Source organism: Gymnogyps californianus, chromosome 6 (genome assembly GCF_018139145.2).
Source record: "Gymnogyps californianus isolate 813 chromosome 6, ASM1813914v2, whole genome shotgun sequence".
Lineage (NCBI taxonomy): Eukaryota > Metazoa > Chordata > Aves > Accipitriformes > Cathartidae > Gymnogyps > Gymnogyps californianus.
In genome coordinates, this window is record NC_059476.1 from 18,324,236 (window position 1) to 18,345,344 (window position 21,109).

Sequence of the window (21,109 nt, forward strand, 5' to 3'; positions counted from 1 at the left end):
CAAACCGTGTCTTTACTGGTAAGAGGGAAAAGTAAAGAACGTGAAAACAATATATGACTACATTATGGATGACAAAGCCAAGACCAGATCTATAGCTAGGGCCATAATAGGCATTAAATGGACCTTAATACAGCCTGGCTTCCTCACTACCTCTTTCAGCTTGAACAGGTAGCCCAAAGTAATTGGAACTAATGAACTAAAAAAGGAAATGACCAACATATCCTATGGCAGAGACATGGAGAACATGCACCTTGCTCCAAAACCTGAAGCTGTATCTTTTTCTTCTGTCTCTGCAGAGGATTATGACAGCAAAGACACTTGACCATTAATTGATTAAACTACAGTCACAAAGTAAACATTTTTACCCTGAGAAGGCATGTCAGGAATCTAACACGTTGCCCAAGCCTAGCTATCGTCCATACTCAAAATCCTTAACCATGTATTTTTGCATGTGTTGAATCCTTATTGGCATGGTCATCTGCATCTGTAGCATAAAATACACATTGAGCCAAGAGATGCACCTGATCTGCCTATTTTTTAGTACGCAAGCAGCAAAACCTCAGGTACCTAGACCCTTCCAAAGATACATTTTCCTGTGTCTATATATTTCAGTCCATCTGCTAACTGACTTCCTATTAATCTTCCAAGCTTCCTGTATGTTGAACAATATCTCAGTTTCAGTAATTTATTTCAGTGCTCTACATTTTCATGCTGCCCTAGATTTTCAAGCTTCCTGCACCAGTATATGGCACAACACAGCCCAACTCTGCCAAGCAACAAGATGGCCTCCACTCACTGAACTATTAACTGTTTCCAGGAGAATACCAAAACACCAGTTAGGCTTACAGAAGTCTCAGCATTTTTTACTTACTAGATTCTGGGACATTACATGTAGTATTTTGATCAGAATGAAGAGATGAGATGCTGGGGAATGGCTAAAATTCTTATGGCTTAAACAACTTCCGTATCAATGCAAGCTTCCTTCACTGTGGTCACTGCTGTGTTTCAGTCTTCTGTGCCTGACATAAGCCTGGATTTGGCTGCACAGGATTGCTAAGCATTGCCAACTAAAGCTGAAGTCAATGGAAGCACAGCTTTGAATAAATACGGGGTAAAATCCCAGCACTGTTTTAAACTGGGCTCACTCACTCTGTTCTAGCACCTGCAGCAGAGGTTATTACTAAGAACACAAGGAAAACAAGTTTGTCTTGCTCCAGTATCCCAATCCAAAGCAGCAAAACCAGCAACTGCAAAAAAAGTATTACGGAAGTTCGGCTTGGGACATGCTTAATCTGCCATGATGGTGCACATGAATGATCACATAGCAGGCTCTAAATACTCATTGAGCAGTCTTTAGGTCCTAGCAGCTTCAGCTGTGATGCAATCCCAGTTGCATTCTCAGTAAAATTTAAAAAAAGGAAAAAAAAAAATCTTTCAAAAGATAGGAAATCTGAGGAATATGGTCACATGGTAAAGTAAAATGATCACTTTGCAAAAGAATAAAAAAACCCTGTAAACAGCAAGTGTTATTTCCTTTGCAGCTTGGTGCTAGAATGCTGCCAGTAACAACTTGACTGACAACACAGATGCACGCAGAACTAGAATAACCAGAAATTTCAGTAATTTTTTCCTTATATTGGATTTCATTAAAATATAAAATAAAACAAAACAAATAAGAAGGCATAAAATGTAGGTAGGAGGGAAAAATAGGTAAATTCACCTATGCCCATGATAAAGAACATTACAGCAGAGCTACTAGTACTAAGTCTTAATGGAATTTTATTTTAATTCCACTTTCTTTTTTGATCTTTCCAGTTAATTTTGGATAGTATTAAACTAAGCCCGATTTATTATGTTCCTTTACTGGAACAAAAAGGGGAATGTTTTCTTATGTTATTATTGCTCTTGGAATGCCCACAGAAGAAACACATCAACTTTTCATACATTTGTCTTTTCTTACAACTAACTGTAGCACATTTTACTTTCACAGGTGTTCAGAAGTTCACTGGGCAAAAGGTGAATTTTTTAAAGCTTGTTCAAAAAGCTAAGAAAAATAATGAAGTTCAATACAAATATAAAACAATACCTGATTGTATATAGATTATGGAAACATTTCCATACAATTTGAAAAATAACATTTCAGAACTCTAGTTAACAATATTTAATCATCTTGTTTGTGTTATATAAATTTTTATAGCTAACATGCAAGAACTCAGATTGAATCCAAAAGCCTTGAAAACTTGACCTACTCAAACAATTTTTCCACAAAGAAAGGTAAAGGTTTTATTGCAATTTTTATTTCCAAATGAACTAAAAAACACAGAAATAGGAAGAGATAGAACAGGCATTATATAAAACTACAAAAACTAATATAAATTATATTATTCAGTTTAAAGGTCATTTTACTTTGCAGTTAAGATGAGATTCCCTTTTTGTACACACTTAATACATGCTCAAAATATATATAAAAATGTTCAGGCTTTATAGCCATAAGACTTGGCATCATAATCACTTAAACAGCATATCCTGACAAGTTACTGAATATTCAATATTTGCTTGCAAACTGCGGGGAGGAAAGTAATAGAATTTACCCTGCCTTTTCCTAAATAGAGGTGGTAACTACAGGGCAGACTGAGAGGAATACATTAACTCTTTCCCTGGTTTAGGCAATTCATGTTTTGGAGTTGCAGGGAGCAAACCACAATATGGCCCTACTGGAGACAAACTGTATCTATATTTATATATATCTTGTTCTATATTATATTGTTCATTTCTTTCATCAGAGCCTCACTAAGCAATAGCCCACTTATGGTGTTCTTTGAAGCACCCTTAGCTATTCTTCCAATACAGACTTTTATAACATGCCAAGTGTACTACTTACATGATCACTAGTGTTATTTCTCCACCTCAGATTCAAAAACAGTGAAGCACCTAGTCAAATGCTTAAATCACCTAACCTAATGCCCCAATAGGGAATACTGTTTATTACCAGCAAACAGAAATATAATACACTTAATATTTCGAACATCTTCCTTTTGCCATCAAAACAATTAGAGAATGTGTTTAAAAACCCCAACAAACAAAAACCCCACAACAACCAAAAAATCAAAAGAATCTACAAAACAGCTATTATTCTTACACCCATTACACTACTGTAGGGAATGATCTGCAGACATTACAATTGACTGAGCACTCACTGACAGGATTTATGTTTAGTGATACTTTGTTCAACGTGATGCTTTAGATAAAAATCTGCTCATCAGTCCTGTTGCTGAATGCATCTCAAAAAGCTGATGTATCCACTTTCTATTATAGTTACTGATCCCAGTAACAAACGGTTCTAACACTTGTAAAATACAGGATTAAAGTAGTTACACCCAAGATGATCATCAATTCACAAAAACAAGCAAGTGGAAAAAAAAAAGATGTCAGCAGTAGAATTTACAAGGCCATTCATTATACCCTTGAGCTATTAAAATGACATAATTTAACTGGTTCATTGGCCTGCTGTGCAAGAGTTCAACACTGATAAGTTACCTTTGGGCTTCTACCACTGTGTTCAGTAGAATGGTGCCTGTGTCCTAAGGCAAGGAAAAACTAACATTGACCTAAGAATACCTTGCCAGCTAAATCAGCACGAGTTAAGTGCAAACCTCAAATCACAAGATGAAAGCGCTACAAAGATGCAAAGACTGCAAACAGAGGAGAAGGGAGTATTGGAGATGCTACAGCATGAAAGGATCTGAATGATCACGCTTCGCAGTCTGGACCACATAATGTAAAAGACAGTAGAGACGTATTGTATAAGGAAGCTATTGTCTGAGATTTGCAATAGGAGCAGTCTGTCTCATGACATGATAGGATAATGAGACAAAATGGGAGATAGAAAATAATACAAGTAATAACTGTCAAACAGATGTCTGAGCACCGTTGCCCAGTAGCTTCATTTACTATGGCCACCACAGTAAAGGAATCTCAAGGATTTCTCTGAAACAGAAACAGTGGTTTCGTGTACGGTTACTGATCATCAGTGATAGGGGATATATTGGTAAGGTTAAAAAGAAAAGTGTCACTGAAACGTTTAAGCCTTATGACAAACAAAATATTGTCTCTCACCCAAACTCATTGTGCTTTTAAGAACAACATGACTAAATAATAGCTAACTGGCATATTTCAAGTCAGGCTCCTGTTCCATTTCTGTTGTGCTCAGGAAATAGTGCCTCCTGAGCAAAAAAACTTGTAGGTGCCAGAACTCCAGATAGATATTTCAACAAAAAAGGGGTAAGACATTTCATCTGTTCATACAGGACGAGATCTTCACCTACTGGTTTGGAGAACTACCCTTAGAGAGGACAGTAATTTTGCCATTTCAATGCCAATATAGCCCTTTACTTCTAAAAGGAAACCAAGAAAATGTTAAGGATAGTGGGAATAGTTGGGGGGGGGAAGTGGGGTCATTTACCTATATTTACGCACAGGCCTAAACCAGGCCACAAACACTCTCAGTGAAAATCAACTTCCAGAGAAGACAAGGAGGTGACCTTGTCAGTGTGACATCACTTTGCATCCAGCAGGAGATTTAAACAAAGTTTAACCTATTAGCTGCCATATACTTTTAATTACTAAAATTACTCGTGTAAGTTGTCCAAGTCCTAACTTTGTATTATTACAGCATGATTAATATCCATCACAAATTGTGGCACAAGAATTTAAAACCTACTTGAAAGAGGTACACACAAAAATCCACTCTGCCACCTTCTTCCTAATGGGGATTGAGAATAGTTAGGCAGCAAATGTTCTCCATCCTGGGGCTTTATCGAGGACATAATCTATCATAGAATCCCAGGCTGTCACAGCCACCTTCTCATAAGGGAAACAGGACTACAGGCTGTCTTGAGCTGTGCACCTACTTCTAAACATAAGTTGAGGACTCCTATGTAGCCACTGGGATACGAGGCAATCCTTTTCCTAAAGCATCATTACATTAGAAATTTTAATTTAAGAATATTTGCTATTAACTATTTGATCAGCTTCAAAGTTACCAAAGGCTGCATATATGCAACTGAACAGGTGGCAAACAGCAGCGAGTAGCAATCCAAAGACCACTCATAGCATCAAGCTCCACGTAGAGGAAGGAAGGGCACAAGCAGAGGAAAAAAAATCCCAGCCCAAAATTATGTTTTAATTAGAAGCAACTCTTCAAATCAATTATATGCAAGCAATTCCATTTCAGATCAAATTTTGTAAACAAAGAAGGAATTTTTCCAGTTGCGAGTACTGAATCATCCCATGTACGAAAAATTTCAGTTTAATAACAAATTCAAAATTAATACATTAAATATATTATTTCATATAATAAATATATTAAAATAGTAACTGAATCACACTATACATACTTGCATCTTTTATTACCTAAGGGGCTTAAAGGCATACAGGATATGAGGAAAAGAACAACTGTCTCATGTACAAGGTGCCTGAATACTTATGTTAAAACCCTTAAAAACAACCAGAATAGGTATTTCTTCCTCTGAGAAGAGAAGAAGCTGTAAGCATTTTTTTGTTGTCAGTTAGGTGTTACGCATTCAAATTACTGCTGCACATTTGGATTTAATGAATTAAAATAATTCAGAAATCACATACAAGTACATGTATGAACAGGCAGTTAACCAAAAAGAAACCTTCTTTATGTTAACTCCTTGCAGAAATTGGAAAGGGTACTCACAGGAGCAAGAAAAATGCTTTCCTTTTACATTATAAGAGCTAAACTGATTAGCACAGGGCAAATTTAGTAAAGATTGCTCCAGACAGGGAAAATGTCTTGAGATAAAAGCCTACCTGATTTGCAACAGAATTTTCCTTTTTTTTTGTACAAGGTAATAAAGATCGACAGGCACCTTAAGAAATGTTGCTAGAAGGAAAGAACCAGGATGTTCAGCCACTTAAGTACATTCAGGGAAACCGTAACAAGTTCAGCATGGGTACCTTGAACAACAAAAGCCTAGTAAAAAGTCTAGCAAGACTGATAAAAGAATTAATCAGAAGAAGTCAGGAGAAAATAATGTAGCCTCCATAATCGGTCTTCACATACAGAGGGAAAAATCAGGTAAACAAGGGTAAACAGTAAAGACAGGTAAACAGTAAGAGACAAAGCAATATCATCTATCCAATAATAGACATCAGGTGCATGTGAACACTGTAATCAAAAGGAGCCAGAGTCAGTAAGGCACAGTTAGTGGAACAACTCCAGCTAGTCCAAGTAAGAATGTCAGTACTGTGTGTATCTGACCAGCAAAATAAAAATGAAAGAACTGCAATAACTGAAGCAGGGTATGAAACTGTAGATGACAAACACCGTTTCTAGTTTTTATGACTGAAATTCAAAGATTTCTTCTCTTTAAGAAACACAAAGCAGAGATAATGTAGCATCATACGTTAATGATGCAATATCCTGGAAAGTATGGTTTCTGGTTCTTGAAAGAATATGATATGGCTGATCTAACAAGGACTTCAATATAGCATTTCATGTGGTGCTACAAGCAAAGTAACTACAGAAATGGGGGAAAAAAAGATAATTAGTGCAATTGAGGTAAGAAAGAAAATGACAAAAAGGGAAAGAACTGATAGTGCTAAACAGAGAAATCTGCTAAAGAAAAGTTACTAATGGAGTTTCTTAAAGGCAAATCTTGAGACCAATTTCATCAATAATGTTGGTTATTAAAGTAGGAACATGCTAATAATATTTACAAGATATCATCAATACAGAGGAGATAAGCTCATCATACAGAAAGAGCTGAATTAATCTGAAGAACTGCAGCAAAGCAAGATATTTAATGGCACTAACTACAAGGTCATGACCTTAAGGAAAAATTTTCACTATAAACTGTGACCTCACCAAGCAGAAAGGAGGACACAGAAAGGAGAAAGACAAGAGTTTATTAGTTAATTTCTGGACAATTATAAACCACGAGTATAAATGTTATGTGTGAAAAGGTAAACAAAATTGCAGGTTGTATGAAAAATGGTACTTCTAGTAGGGTTGCCTTTTGCATCTATCCACATCTGTATTCATAAAAAGAGCTATTTTCATTGTATTTGTTCTTTTAAATTATTCCCCTTCCTCTAAACACCCAACAGAGCCAAGGATGGAGCTATATTTTGAAACATTGACCAGTTCGAGTTTATATTCAAACAAGGCTACTATGTAAGTGAAATAGCAAGAAAACTTTTCAGTTTCTCTAGAAAGTGAAGCCTTCCAAACAAATTGTAAAATTTACTACAATCCATTTTCAAATAGTTTTAAATGGCACACACAACGTCAGTTACTTCTCCCTTGCCTAACAAGAAAAAGATTGTTATATAAGTAATCTACTATTTCTACTTTGTGAAACCATGCCAGAAGTGTTCCTGTTTAGACAAGGGAGGTAAGACTGTCTGCAGAAGCTTGCATCAAAACACTACTTGTAAACTCTATGACAATTATGGTTGCTTTTATTACTCAGAAGTCACGGGTACAGCTTCATTTATTAGCAGCCAAAAGCAGCAGGAGCCACCAAGCTGAGGACTCTTACCACTGAATCGTCGAACCCAGCCTAAAGTTTGCAAGATTTTATTTTCAGAAATTCTCATCCACAGAAAGTGAATGGGTATATTGTCACCTTGGATTACCATATACGAAAATGCCACAACTTCACTTTCATTTTGTATTATAAAAATCCTGCTTTTTCTTGTCCCTGAGTTTTGTTTCCTCCACCCTCTTGTTCTGCCTTAGTCTTCCTACTGCACAGTTAGCTGCTACTTAGGGCTTTGTGAGTTTTAAGAAAAACCCTTTCGGTTACTGTGAGAGGTTTCACTGTTTTCAATTTTTTTTTTTAAATGTCACAGGAAGAAACAATATGATCCTAGAAAGAATACATGAGTAAGAGAATTATTTAACGAGATGAAATATTAGGTCAGACTGTTATGGGAATCATAATTTAAAACTAAAAGGTATCTTTATAGGTAGTTTAAAGGAAGTTTCAAAACCACAAAGTATGTTATAAACTTTTGACAGACTTGGTTATTATACATCTTAATGGTTACTAAGCACATCAATAGATGGTATTACATTTGGTTATAAGCCATCTGTTAATGTGCTGGACCCTAACAATCAGTTAATACATTAATCATTTATTAACCCTTTACAAATGTACAGTTACTGTAAAGGTCATGTAGTAAATGGTAGTAACACTAGCTACCTACATGTTAATTCATTAATGCTTTTAACAAATCTCCTTCACAAAGCAAAATATTGCGTTAAAGGATCTGCCTAAAAAAAGCTCTGAGTAGTAGTCTGGAAAACACTTCCTTGTGAGACCACAGGGAACATGGGAGTTTAATATATTAGACTTGAAGTTTCTGAAGTATGATCTGTTGACTGCTGTAAGGTCATATAACATCTCATGATTGTCTATCACATGTTGCTAATTCTCTGCCTTATTTCCAACTGCTTAACACATGATAAACTTTACAAAGAAGTTCAGATTTCTGTCTTTCACATTCTAGGTTTCTGCCTGATAAACTAAACAGATACAAGCTCTCCTGGACCTCTATCAATGCATTACCAGTAATATACAAACAAGAATTGCTCAGAACAATTCAAGAAGAGCTTGTCACACTTGCATATGAGATTTTAAAAAAACATCACTGAACATGAGAAAAACGCATTACTTGAATTAAAGCACAAGTACTTTCTTATAAATAAGGGTTAAATTTTCCAGTCAAATTTTTTCAACTTAACACTGCCTTTTAAATAATTAATTGGATGGTCTGGAAAGATTGATTTTTTTAATCTTTTTTTAGGTTAACAGGAAAGAAATAGAAAAATTTGAAAGTTAGAGAGAAATAGAAAAGAGAAAAAGAATGACTGGATGATCATGGTCATGTCAGAGGAAGGCATGCTTGAAAAATTGAGATGATCTAACATTTAATAGAGCATCTTGCAATGCTTTGTTCTTAGATATTCTAATTTAATAGAGCAACTTTGTAAGCCAAACTAAACATAAATATTTCTTTAAAATACTATTTTAAAAGTCATCAGAAAAAGCAATTGTACAAAGATGGCATACAAAAATAAATCTACAATTCCATGAAAGAACACCATCCCGGGTGAAAGTAAAAATATATGTATAAAGGATAACACTGAGCATAGCTGAGCTGACAAGATGGTCCAATGATACTTGGCACAAGCTCCAAAACTATTCACCCATTCCATGCCTTTTTTTGTTTAACAGTCTAAAAGCTTTCAGGGTAAGAATTGTTTGTTACATACATTGTATGACATATAACTAAAATTAAATGGCATTTCACAGTTAGATGCCAGTGAGAAAGCTTTAGTAAATCATGATGATTACTGATTTTACCAACAAAGTAAAAACTGGAAACAAAAAACTGTCAACTTGGTTTTAATTTTTATTAATTTGTTTTTTTAATAAGGATAGAGGCAGAAGAAATCTGAGGGTAGTGGAAGAGATAAGCATAGTAAGTTTAAGATTGAAGAAACATCCAGGACACCTTTTAGGATGTTAAGAAAGACTTTGTAAAAAGTGAAAACCCTGCAATTCACACTTCAACACACACCCACCCACCATTGTAGCGAGGATTTAGAACATACACATAAATACATAAAAATTGCTTTTTTTCATTACGACCAGATAAAAGGCTAAGCATAACCACTAAAAACTTCGAAAATTACAGAAATAACTGAAAAAAACCCTTAATTTGAAAAATAACAAAAAATTGAAGAAAAATATAATTAGTTTGGTGGTTCTAGTTCCTGTTCCTAAATTTAGTTTATCTACACATACAGTGTAAATAAACTAGACAGTAGTGATAATGTAGTAGTACTGATGGTATAGTGATGATTTAAACTTTATCCTTCAAAATCAAGTCAAAATCACTGGATTGGCCTTTTTAATTCTTATCAGGTAGGAATTACATAATCATTCAAGACAATATGGCAACTCCTTCCTTTTATTTTTTTTCCCTTGATGATAACTAACAAACAGCAGTAAGAGCCTAAAACATTTCCATTGATTCAAGCAGAATGAAGCAGCAACTTCCAATGAGGAATTATGAATTTTCATTTATTCTGAAAGAATATTTTACCATTCAAGTGTTTTAAAATAAAGTGTTTGTTATGTTTTATTTTTAGCAACTTTCATAAGAAGCCATAATTCCAAAGACTTCTTTTAGGAAATAAATCTTACTCGCAAAAAAAGCCTTTACCACTCTGAGAACAAAACCAAGAAAGCTTCAGTGGGTGATTTTCTTTGTTTTGAAGAGCCATTCTTAAATATAGAAGAGATTAATTCAGAAACATAATACATTATAGATAGCATCACTTTCTAAAGTTGCCTGACATTTCTCATTAAAAGGTCAGCTTTAAGTTGCTTACAGTGTTGCCAAAAATAACTTTTTAGGGTGAATCTTTTTAAGATGAGCACCTTCGCAATAATTCTTCCATTTAGGAAAGATGAATTTCACTGGAACATCCACTTACGATTATGACATAAGAAAATTATATATATAAAAAATGTCCGTGTTAAAGACATAATGTTTTTCTTATTTTATGTCAGAAGTATTTTTCTGTCAATCTGTGTGAAAATCCATCCCAAGTCACATGTTCTGGAAGCTGGGTGTAGGGATGGCGAAAGAAAATCAGTTCAGCATGTTCAGACTAAGTTATCACTTGGTTAAAACTTCTGAATTCCTAAAATTTAGAACTTCTAGCTAATATTTCTGAAAACTCCATTCTCCCTGAATTTATTTAAACCTACTTAAAACCTCTCATGCTATTAAGTTTGCACAGGAGTAATTCCCACAGAGTAAGTGAACACGATTCAGCTTATGACTACAGGCGTTTATTGGGCCTTCCCCTGTAACTTGAAGCTTTGACATAGAAAGCGGAATAGGGAAGGCCAACTCAAATAAGAAGCCTCAGTAAAAAAGGGGATCAAAAAACAGGAACAGAAAGAAGTAGAAGGGAAGTTTGAAAGGAGTGGAGTTGAACAGTTCAAGGCTGGATGAAACAAAAAAAAGGGGCCATGCCCACAAAATCACACTTCACCCATTGAACTGAAACCCATTGACTGTATGTGTTCTGTACACATTACTTCCATTAACTTTGTTAAACCAAGAACAATCTGTAGAGTTGATCAAAAGACTCCAACTTGGCTGATGAATCATGTGAAGGTCATCATCCTAACATGTAACAGAATCTGTGGTTTTGCTTAAGTATTTTACTTAAGCTCTAGGAATTTAAAAGAAAACTGCAATTCTTGCAAATTTTGCAAAGCCACACGCAAAAAAAAGTTAGGAAGTACAGTGAAGAGTAAGACTGCCTGTGCAATTTAATTTCTACCATTTTGCATGAATAAACTATAGCTAAGTTTCAAAACCATTTTTCCGACAAAACCCTATCTCATCCAGTGCCCATCAGTGATGTTTTTGAATAATTAAGAGGTTGTTTGTTTATAGAAATTCTATGTTGTTTCTTGCAGAATTTGGAAGATGTACAGAGAATGACATAGCTGAAGGAAGAGAAAAGTAGGTCTCAACTAAGGAAATTAAATATTTTGCTTCTTTTCTCTTCCCTGCTGAGAAGTTCTTAATTCCTGAATAATTGGCATGTAACTTAAACTAAAACTTTTCACAAGTGACAATTCGTTTTCTTCACTTTTGGGGCCTAATTTGAGATTCACACAAACAGCAAACTTAGAGACAGTCGACAGATGTTCTGTTTTCAAAGAGCTATATATGCTAAATATTTCAGAAAAAAACCCAACATTTTAGTCTTCTCAGATTGAACATTGAGAAGAAAATTATTTCCCCAAACTCTGTGTCCCTTATTTACATCCCTAGAATGGAGATCATACCACCCCTTCTCCTAACACTGTTGTGACAAAGCAGATCAATATCTATCCTGATCAGCACAGTGCTTCTCTTCTATAAGATCTTAGAAAAATTGACAATTTTATCTCTGGGATCAGTTTGAAAAGCATGCAATAAAGAGACAAAGCCACATTAAACAACGAGGAAAAGGAAGGTATCGATTAGCTGTGTGTCACCAATGCTACTGGGAACTTGTAGGAAAAGACACATCATATAATTGAAACTTATGAAAATGAAAATGTTGACCAAGTCTGAAGATACACAAGCAAAGTTTCTGCGACATTTCACAACTTGCATTTTTTAAATTCTAAAATTTACAAGTAATAATAAAAAGATTACACCAATGGAGATCTATTTCTATATACAAAAATAGTACATTCATCTAACTACTGAGACACCTGCTTGTTATCGGTATGTACAATATTCTTATAATTGCTTAAAAGCAATGCTTTTGCACTTCTCATAAATTTCTACTAAATGAAACAGGGAAAAATGAAATAAAGAAGTAGCAATGAAACAAAACATGGTAGTGGTACCCTAAATTTAGTTACAGAAGGTATAAAATGTCACAGCAGCCTAAAAACTGAAAAGTCTAACACACTTGTTAGACATAACTAACTCTGACATACTTGTTAGAAAATGAGAATGGAAAACTATTAGTTTTCCAACTAATATGATAGTTTCCAACTATGTGAGTTCTTTTCCAACTCACACAGCCACTGAAAAAACAGGTTTAAGTATGAAAAAAAGGCAAATTATCTCAATAACAGCAAAACCTACTTTGTCGATGTAGTTCTAAAGCAAGTGTTACTGAAAATTAATTACAATTGTTTTTTGGAGAAAATGAACTGCTTATACATACACAGATATAGATTATAGCTGTACATACAGATATATTTTGCGTATATTTATACATAAAATACTAATATTAATCGGAAAGGAAAATTTGCCTAAAGCTTGGAAATATGCATAGTTTTTCTCTCTCATACTACATGTTCTACTTACTCTTTTTGCTGGCTAGAGGGGAAAAAAAGATATCTCTAAACACATGTGGACATTTAGGAAGTTTCCCTATAGGAGGGAAGGTATTAGCCCACATAGCACCAAAAAGAGTCCAAAGGGAAATTCAGCTGACCTTATGATGAGTAAACAGAAATTAGAAAACTCTGTTTCCTGCCCTTTCGGAAATTTTATTTCCACCCCACCATACCGAACAAGTAGGTTGAGATGAGAAATGGTAAGAACTACTTCAGGCAGCATCTTGCGAAACTAAGCACTTAACTGGGCTTGCAATAGGCTAGAAGGGCACAACAGTCTGACTGCCCCTGAGAGAAGGCAGTAACTTCCACCTACTTCAATTGCTCCTCCCATTTGAAGATCATACAGAATTTCTTTATGTAGATTTTGATATCTTCTGACAATAAAAACATGATTTTTCTGAAGACATGGAATACGAGTAAACAATCCTCTTTCATGCCTATAGAATATGGTTCTCCATTTTCAGCAGTTAATTGCAACCAACAATTATACATTAAAAGCTTTCAATACTTATTTCTGGGAGTTGACAAGACAGAGTGGGGGGAAATAGGGAAAGGAAAGAGAAAAGAGATACTACTTCTATCTAAAGTCTGCTAACTGCCATTATGCTAAAGGTCTTGAACAGATCCTTTTCCTTAAATAACATACTACATGTTACTATGATAAAAGCAAAAGCAAAGCAGCATGCTTATTTTGAGAAAAACAGTGAAGTTAGTAAAGGCTTTTTATTTCCTGTGGGAGTTTATGCCACAATTTGGAATAATGTTTTGATTTAATTTCTAGGACAAGCATCTTTTATTTATGAATAGTATTTTCAAACTTGTAACACTATCTCAAGTGATCAGTAGGAAAAAGAAAAACAAATAAAGGCCAGAGAGCCTTAGAGCCTCTCTCAAAGGTCATCACTGGATAGCTTTGGTATGATGTTTTTCTCTTCAGTCTAATTTAAAAGTTTTTGAAAGCACAGTAGTCTACCCAGTCCAAGCAAAATCCAGATGTATACAGTTTAAGATCACTATGTAACTTTAAACTAAGCAGTGCTATCTCTCAGCTTCCCTTTCGTGTGCTTCAGCCAGGAATCACTCATGAGTGACCTTAAAGAAAGGAGAGCTATTTTACCAACTGCTAAGAAATGTAAATGTTCATCATCCACTCAGCAAACTCATATTTTCTTCTTGAAAATCACCTGGAACAGGAAAATATCACTCTTCCAGGTCTCTCTTCCTCTTACATTCAATTCACAAGAGCAGCCTCTAGGCAAAAAAATGAAAACCGGGGAAGATGATCCAAGAAGGGAAATAGCAAAATAAACTGCCATGCTCTTCACCTTCCCTTCTACCTTACCTCCCAAAGCAAAGACAGATAATTCCTTTATCAAATCTCTAAGACAAAATTATTGATTCATTGTTCTATATTAATACCTTTAATGTTTTTAAGGAAGTCCTGCCTATACATGGAGTTGCTCAGAATATCAACTGCATACTGAACTCACACCTCTGCTCTACCTGCACTAGCTTTGAGGACTTATCTATGATTCAATTGGTTACTTAAAATCCAGACAATAATTGGTAAGTAATTAGTGCTCAAATCGTCATACTTCAAATATGAAACAGTTGTGTGCTTTTTCTTCCGTACTGTTACTGTATTTTAATTAATTTGAAAACACAGACATTTAGAACTCAATCAAATTTAAAATCTAACAAAAATTGTAAAATACTTCACAACTACTAAGGCCAGAACATCATGTATGGCTTGTGCCTGTTACACTGGAAAACTACTGACATACCATGACATGCGTTCTCACATTTTAATATTCAGAATCAGGCTACTTATTGTGCTAGTTAATAGTAACAACAGAAGCATGTAAGAAAGGAGGAGGGGAAAAAAAAAAAAAAAGAAGCGCAGACTCGGTTACTTCCACAACAACTAGGTCCTTTTCTTTTTTTTTCTTTTTTTTTGTTCATAAAGTTGCAGGCTGTCAGTACTTGTGTGTCATCATGTAAGAAAAATTAAGATTAGACTACATGTTAAGAAATAGTTTTCAAGATATTAGTAATGCTACTAAGTATGGTTACCTACTAAACTGTCAAGAAGCCAGAGCCCAGAATGTCAAATTTAGACTAAAGAAATACAGTGTTTTAAAAATTATTCTTCAAATACTTATTGCATTGCAACTATTTCTGGTTGGGAAAAAAAAAAAATCTAGACTTAAACAAAGGCTTTAAAGTTACAGTCACCAGAGTGTATTAGCCAGTAAAACTCCTTTACTCATAAACAGAAAACTGTATTTGTTACACTCGTGAATGTTCCAATACATGAACTCATTCTAATTCAGTCATCATTTTTAACACACACACATGTGTATACATATCTGAGATATCCTAATATGCATTTCAGGTTACTGTAGTGTTAAGAAACATAACTATGACAAATAATCTACAGCCAATTCATTGCCTGTGAAGAAGTTAGAACAAACATTATAAAATTGAAGTGAATAGTGTATTTAATATTCTTTTCCCTAGGACTTGGAAGACAAAAATCACTCTGCATTAGTTTACTGCATAAGCGTGTATATTAATATGTATGTGTGTGTATGCACGTAATTTTTTTTTGAGTATCAATCTGTATTGGCATGGAGAAAGCTAAGTATGGGCTAATATCACAGGCCTGAAGAACTTCAAATGTTTAAAGAAAGCAGCCTCTTAAGGAGCTGTCTATTAATCATCAACCAAAGTCACACTGGAATTATAAACATTATACAGTGGCCATTCCCTTGCCCTTCATTTCACTCAACAAACAACTACAGTGTGTTTAGTACAATGCAAAGTATTTGTGCCTGCTAATGTATTACTAATTAGTGTATCTATATCTAAATGTATAAATAGATATTCATACAAAAATATTTATGCATATATACTTATATTTATACACAAACTCACTGCATGTTTGGATTTGCACTTTGTTTAAGTATGAAATATTGAAGTTATATATAATTTCTAAATTTAGCTTATAATTTTATCTGGGTCTAGACTAATTCCTATTGAAATCAATGAGGAAAAAAACAAACACCAAAACACCTCCCCCCCAAAAAAAACCCTTTCTCAGTCTCCCTGCAAAAGATAGCATGTTAAAACTACCTTTATCCACAATAAATACCTTATTTATTTCTGCTAGAGAAGTATTTATCAGTAAATCTGCCAAGAATGACTTGATGTATGCTAGAATCTTCAGAGCACCAAATTGCTATGCATTTTTTAAATCTAAAACTTGCAATTCTGCATTTTTTTATTGTTTCTAAAGAACATTACTCAGAAAGCAGCAAAACTTGGAACAATTTCTGGGAAATTGCTATAGTGGTCGTGGTGTTATTAAAAATCCACAGGGTAGACTTCCTTAATTAGCATACTGGTCTCCAAACATTTAATTCCTTCTCTATCTTCTCCACTGTAAAAAGAATTTCTTATCCATGCTTCCAAGGGTCTATTTCAGGCACTATCAATCCTCCTAACCCCACAAGCTGTGTCCCAGTATCTTCATATGGCCAAAAGCAATACACTATTTACCTGAGAGAAGTAAAGGAAAAGAGAATTCTGGGAGCAGCTCAGAAGCACAAGATGACATTAGCTCTCTTCAAGCCCCACCACTCTGCTGTAAAAAGGAACCAAACTGTTGCCCAGGTCCCAGGGACAACCAGTTAATGCCAGCCTCAAATGCCAGAAATGAGGATCACCTAGCATAATGGCACAACACTACTGCTTGTCACATGACAATCACAACAGAGGACCTTCACCTGAACCACTCAGAAGCCAAAGAATATTCAGAAGAACAAACTGGCAACATTTCTGTATTTCATATCTGGCCTTGTTCCACATCTATTCCCGTGATCTTATCTCCAACTCTTATTTGCTACATTACATTTCATTCCAGACCGATCGCTTCTTTTCTTTTCCCTTTCAACTATCAGCTTTGTATCTTCAAATTTTTTTATACAGTGCAATCAATTCTCCTCACTAAGTATATGAAAACAGTCTCCTTCAAAGCATTTTTACTTTCTTTTCAACACCAAACACAAGGCAGATGCCAAGGGAATTCCTACCAATTGATATTTTAAATGTTCTGATACGTTCTGCAGCACAACTCCTTGGGACAGACGCTGATTGGTTTTGACATACAAGGTGCGCTAATGTATTACTCAAATTCGGGGATGAAGACATCTAGCATATTGCTTTATATACATGTTCTTAAGAGAAACATTTTCAAATACAACATTTTTTTCCTAGAACTAGATATATCAGTAGCTGAGTATCAGCTGCCTTCAAATATTACAGACTCAGAACACAAACCTTGATTATAGAAGTTTTCTGCTTGAAATTTTTGATCACTGCAAAGACCCGAATTAAAAAATAGGTATCATTGATGTTAATTCAATTGGTGAACATATTAATATTTTTCTTTTTACTTAGAACGTCTTGAGCTTCACATCTTATTAAGGAATTAATTAAATATAAACCACAAATTTTTAAGTGTCTTATAATCTCAACATAAGAGAAAAGAACAGGTTCGCACAAAGAACTTACTAATATGCATTAACACGTTGCTAGCAAGTTTACTGAAAAGTATTTCTGAAGCAGATCAAAAATGCTCAGTTATGAAGGGTGGCAGATGTACATGGATAAACCTGCCAGAATTACTTGAGAGTGCTGACAAGCAGAACTTACTGTGTCAACATATTGCCCAATTGGGGGGGGCAGAAGAAGAAGAAAAAAGGCAATCAGAATGCAGGCAGCAGATATTAAACTCTTATATGAATTTGAATTTCATTTTTATCAATGTAACTAAACAGTTGCTTCCTATTGATGGTATGGTTTCAAGACTTCTGTGGCAATTTAAGTATAGGAGCAATCAACATTAACCCAGATTACAATCTTGTACGCAAAATTCGGCAGCTTGTGTTAAAAAGAGCCTAATAGGAAAAAAAATACAAGTTTTCTGAGTCTCTGAAATCTGACTGTTATTCCAGCTGGTGCTAAGTATTTGCTTTCAGTTGAACACGAAAATACCAGGCTAAATTCACAGAGAAGAAAACAAGTTTCCAAATTTACATATTGGCTAATATGTTAGCTTTTCAAAACTTTAATTTTAAAATCAAATGAAATTTTCTTTAAAGACATTTATCTACTTTTTTCCTAGTGATGACTAAATATCTGCTAGTTTAATTTGTGACAATTTACAGTCACAATACTGAAGTTGTGTATTCATTAAAGATGTATCTCACCAACCAAACCACAGAAATAAGACCATTTACTGTTGTTTTCCCTACTAATTCAAATTTATCAGAATTTGTAATGTCTTACATGTAGACAATTTAAATAAAAGAATAATTGTAAATTGAAACACATTTCCCACTCCTAAAAAATGACTGGGAGCTATATTCATTAGCTTTTGTGTTGCTGTGCTCTGTGCAACATAGTAGTTTCACCAGGCATATTGTGTCTAAAGTATAATCTTTCTCCAGACTTCAGTGCTTCAGAGACATTGACCAGCAGTTCACCAGAAGCCACTCCGCCTTCATTTAGGGTAGCCAATAAAAAATTAGCAACTCTCCCTTTAAACAGAATGAAGCAGCAAAATGAAATTTCAGGGCTGACTATAAGGTGCCCTCCTTGAATGGGACTGGAAAGTGCACAGGAATGTATATATTTTACTTCAACAATCTCTTAAAGTAATGGGCGGGGTGGGGGTGTATTTTTTTTTTATTTTGTTTTTAATACTAAGTGTCAATCTAGATGCTATTCTTACCATACTGATAAGTTAAAAATGTTTGAGAGTTCATACTTTGTTGAGAAAGCGATTACCTAAAGAGAAAGCATATATGAATGATTTCACTGTATTTCAAAACAAAAAATTTCGCTTTGTCTGAGACTAAAAAAGCTAACCTAGAAGAAATTTGAGATTCACTTCACATTGTAGAGATATAGCTGCAAGTGCATGCTCTGCTTTTTTCAACTTAAAATGGATTTCACACCATGACAGGTTTCATTCTGCATTAAAATTGCAAATCTTCTATGTGGCCCAGTTTCAGCTGCAATTGATCTGCTTTGTCGTCATAGATAAAAAAAACAGTGAAGGGCACTGCAGCTTTAAATATTTCAGAGCTATGTAGCTAGTAAATAGACTCCACTGCAATATGGCTCTGAAGGTCGTGTCCTATTGTCTCTTTTCTCTGCAAATATTTTGAACAGCATAAAATGGTTTATTTTATACAATACCTCCCTGCCATTTCTAAATCACGTCAATTGTATTAGGCATTTCCTTACTGGAAAGGACAGATACGCCACTCTTTCCATACACACCCACGCTGCTTCCAGATGTATTCAAAACGTCCACTGTGAATATAACAGCAGGGTGTACATATCAAACATATACAGCTTTTCATATGTATACCTTATACAAATATTAAATCCCCATTAAATCCCACCACAACATAAGGACAATTAGTTATTTCAATGGTGATAAAATAATTAACTGGATTTCAGGTCAAGAAGCATCTTTGGTTAAAATTAACAGGCCAGTTAGAAAACTGAAGCCAGCAATTTTAATGTCTCCTGTTTCTCACGTATGAGAGAATACAAAAATAAATTATAACACACAGCACCAAGAGAACATAGTCTGCCAAACCTGTTTTTCATGAAGGAAGGCTACTACCTTTCAGATGCTAAAAAAAAAAAAAAAAAACAACAAAAAAACCAAAAAGCCCTGTCACATTTAAGAATAAGTTACAAGAAAAATAAGACTACAAACCTTAAGCCAGAATTTGGAATCTTTGTGTATGCACTCCCTAGGATCAACCCCACTTCTTTCATATAAGGTGACTATTTGATGCAAATATGAGTTATGGAGATGCCTCTCAGATAGAACAGTAACGTGAAATACACCCCTGCAAAAAAATACAACTTTGTGATAGCTGTCACCACGTAGAAGGTGCATGTAGTCATTTACCTGAAAAGGCAACAGATTGTTGCCATTGTCCGTCCTGAACGCGTTGTCTTCCATCCAGGATTTGGGGGTTAAGGGTGCAGCCCGTGGGAACTTCGGAGGGGCAATGACATTGCTGGAGAATGGTTTTTTAAGGGGTGAAATGGGATTGAGGGGGGAGGGTACGCCGACCCCCACTCCCACGCCGACCCCCACTCCAACTGCCCTTCGAGGGTCCCTACCAGCCTGCAGCCCACCCCAAGGGTTGGAAGGTGTACTCCAAGCCGCATTTTGATGGTTATTCCAGCTGGAGGAGGAAGAAGAGGAGGCAGAGGAGGAAGACGGTTTGCTGGTCATGATGGGTTGATGGCTGTAAGCAGCATTTCTCTGGGCGAAAGGTGCCTGATTAGGGCTTACAGGTGACCTCCGCTGCTGCTGCTGCTGCTGAGCTTGCTGCTGCTGCTGCTGATGTTGGTGGTGTTGAGTCTGAGCTAGGCCAATTTGAGGCGAGAAAGTGCCACCAAATACAGGGTTGACATGGTGCGGAAAATTCTGGAAAAGCATTGTCCCATTGACTGGAGTAATCCCTTGGAAAAAGCTATCATCCACCGTGTTTGTGGTCCCTGTAGACCAGGTGCTGCCGAAGGAGGGAGACAAGGAGGTGCCGGCTGCAGGTTCTTGTTGAGGCTGGTGAAAGCTCAAGCCAGGCAAAATGGGAGACTCCATTTGCATCTTCTCCTTGCTATTTTGGGAAGGAGCCGATGTGCCGATACTAGTCACTGAACTGTTGTCTTCTGGTTTGGGTGTCTCCGACGAGATGGGTGTAGAGGGGGCTTCTGATGAGTTTGGATCTTGCTGCTGCTGCTGCTGCCGCTGCTGCTGGGGCTGGGCTTTGCTTTTGTCCATCAGTAAATCATCCTGCATGGTTTGCGCAGCTGAAACAGTAGGGGAAAAAACCACAAAGACAGATTATTAACATTGTCATTCATACCACAAACCAGGCTGTTTTAATTATTTGCCAGCCAAAAATCTCGTCCTATTGCTAGTGCTACGCTACAGCAAATTGCAAGGCAAACCCGTAATCTTCCCCCTCCCCCATTTAGGAATATGTACCCTTTGATCGTGCTAGATTGCCTTTAAAATATTTTTTAAGATGCTTCACCCTTTT

At 35.6% G+C, this 21,109-nt stretch overlaps 1 protein-coding gene across 4 annotated transcripts in view; it reads right to left on the minus strand.

Moving 5' to 3' along the window:
• CPEB3 (cytoplasmic polyadenylation element binding protein 3) overlaps window positions 1-20,876 on the minus strand; it is an 86,858-nt gene extending 65,982 nt beyond the window's left edge. For 2 of the 4 annotated variants that reach the window (XM_050899219.1, XM_050899217.1), the window contains exon 1: window positions 19,966-20,865. In XM_050899219.1, coding sequence (XP_050755176.1) covers window positions 19,966-20,865 — 900 coding nt within the window. Of the gene's footprint in view, window positions 1-19,965 lie in introns of all 4 variants that reach the window. The other 2 variants (XM_050899220.1, XM_050899216.1) reach the window with 2 other exon arrangements.
• Window positions 20,877-21,109: the final 233 nt, after the last annotated feature.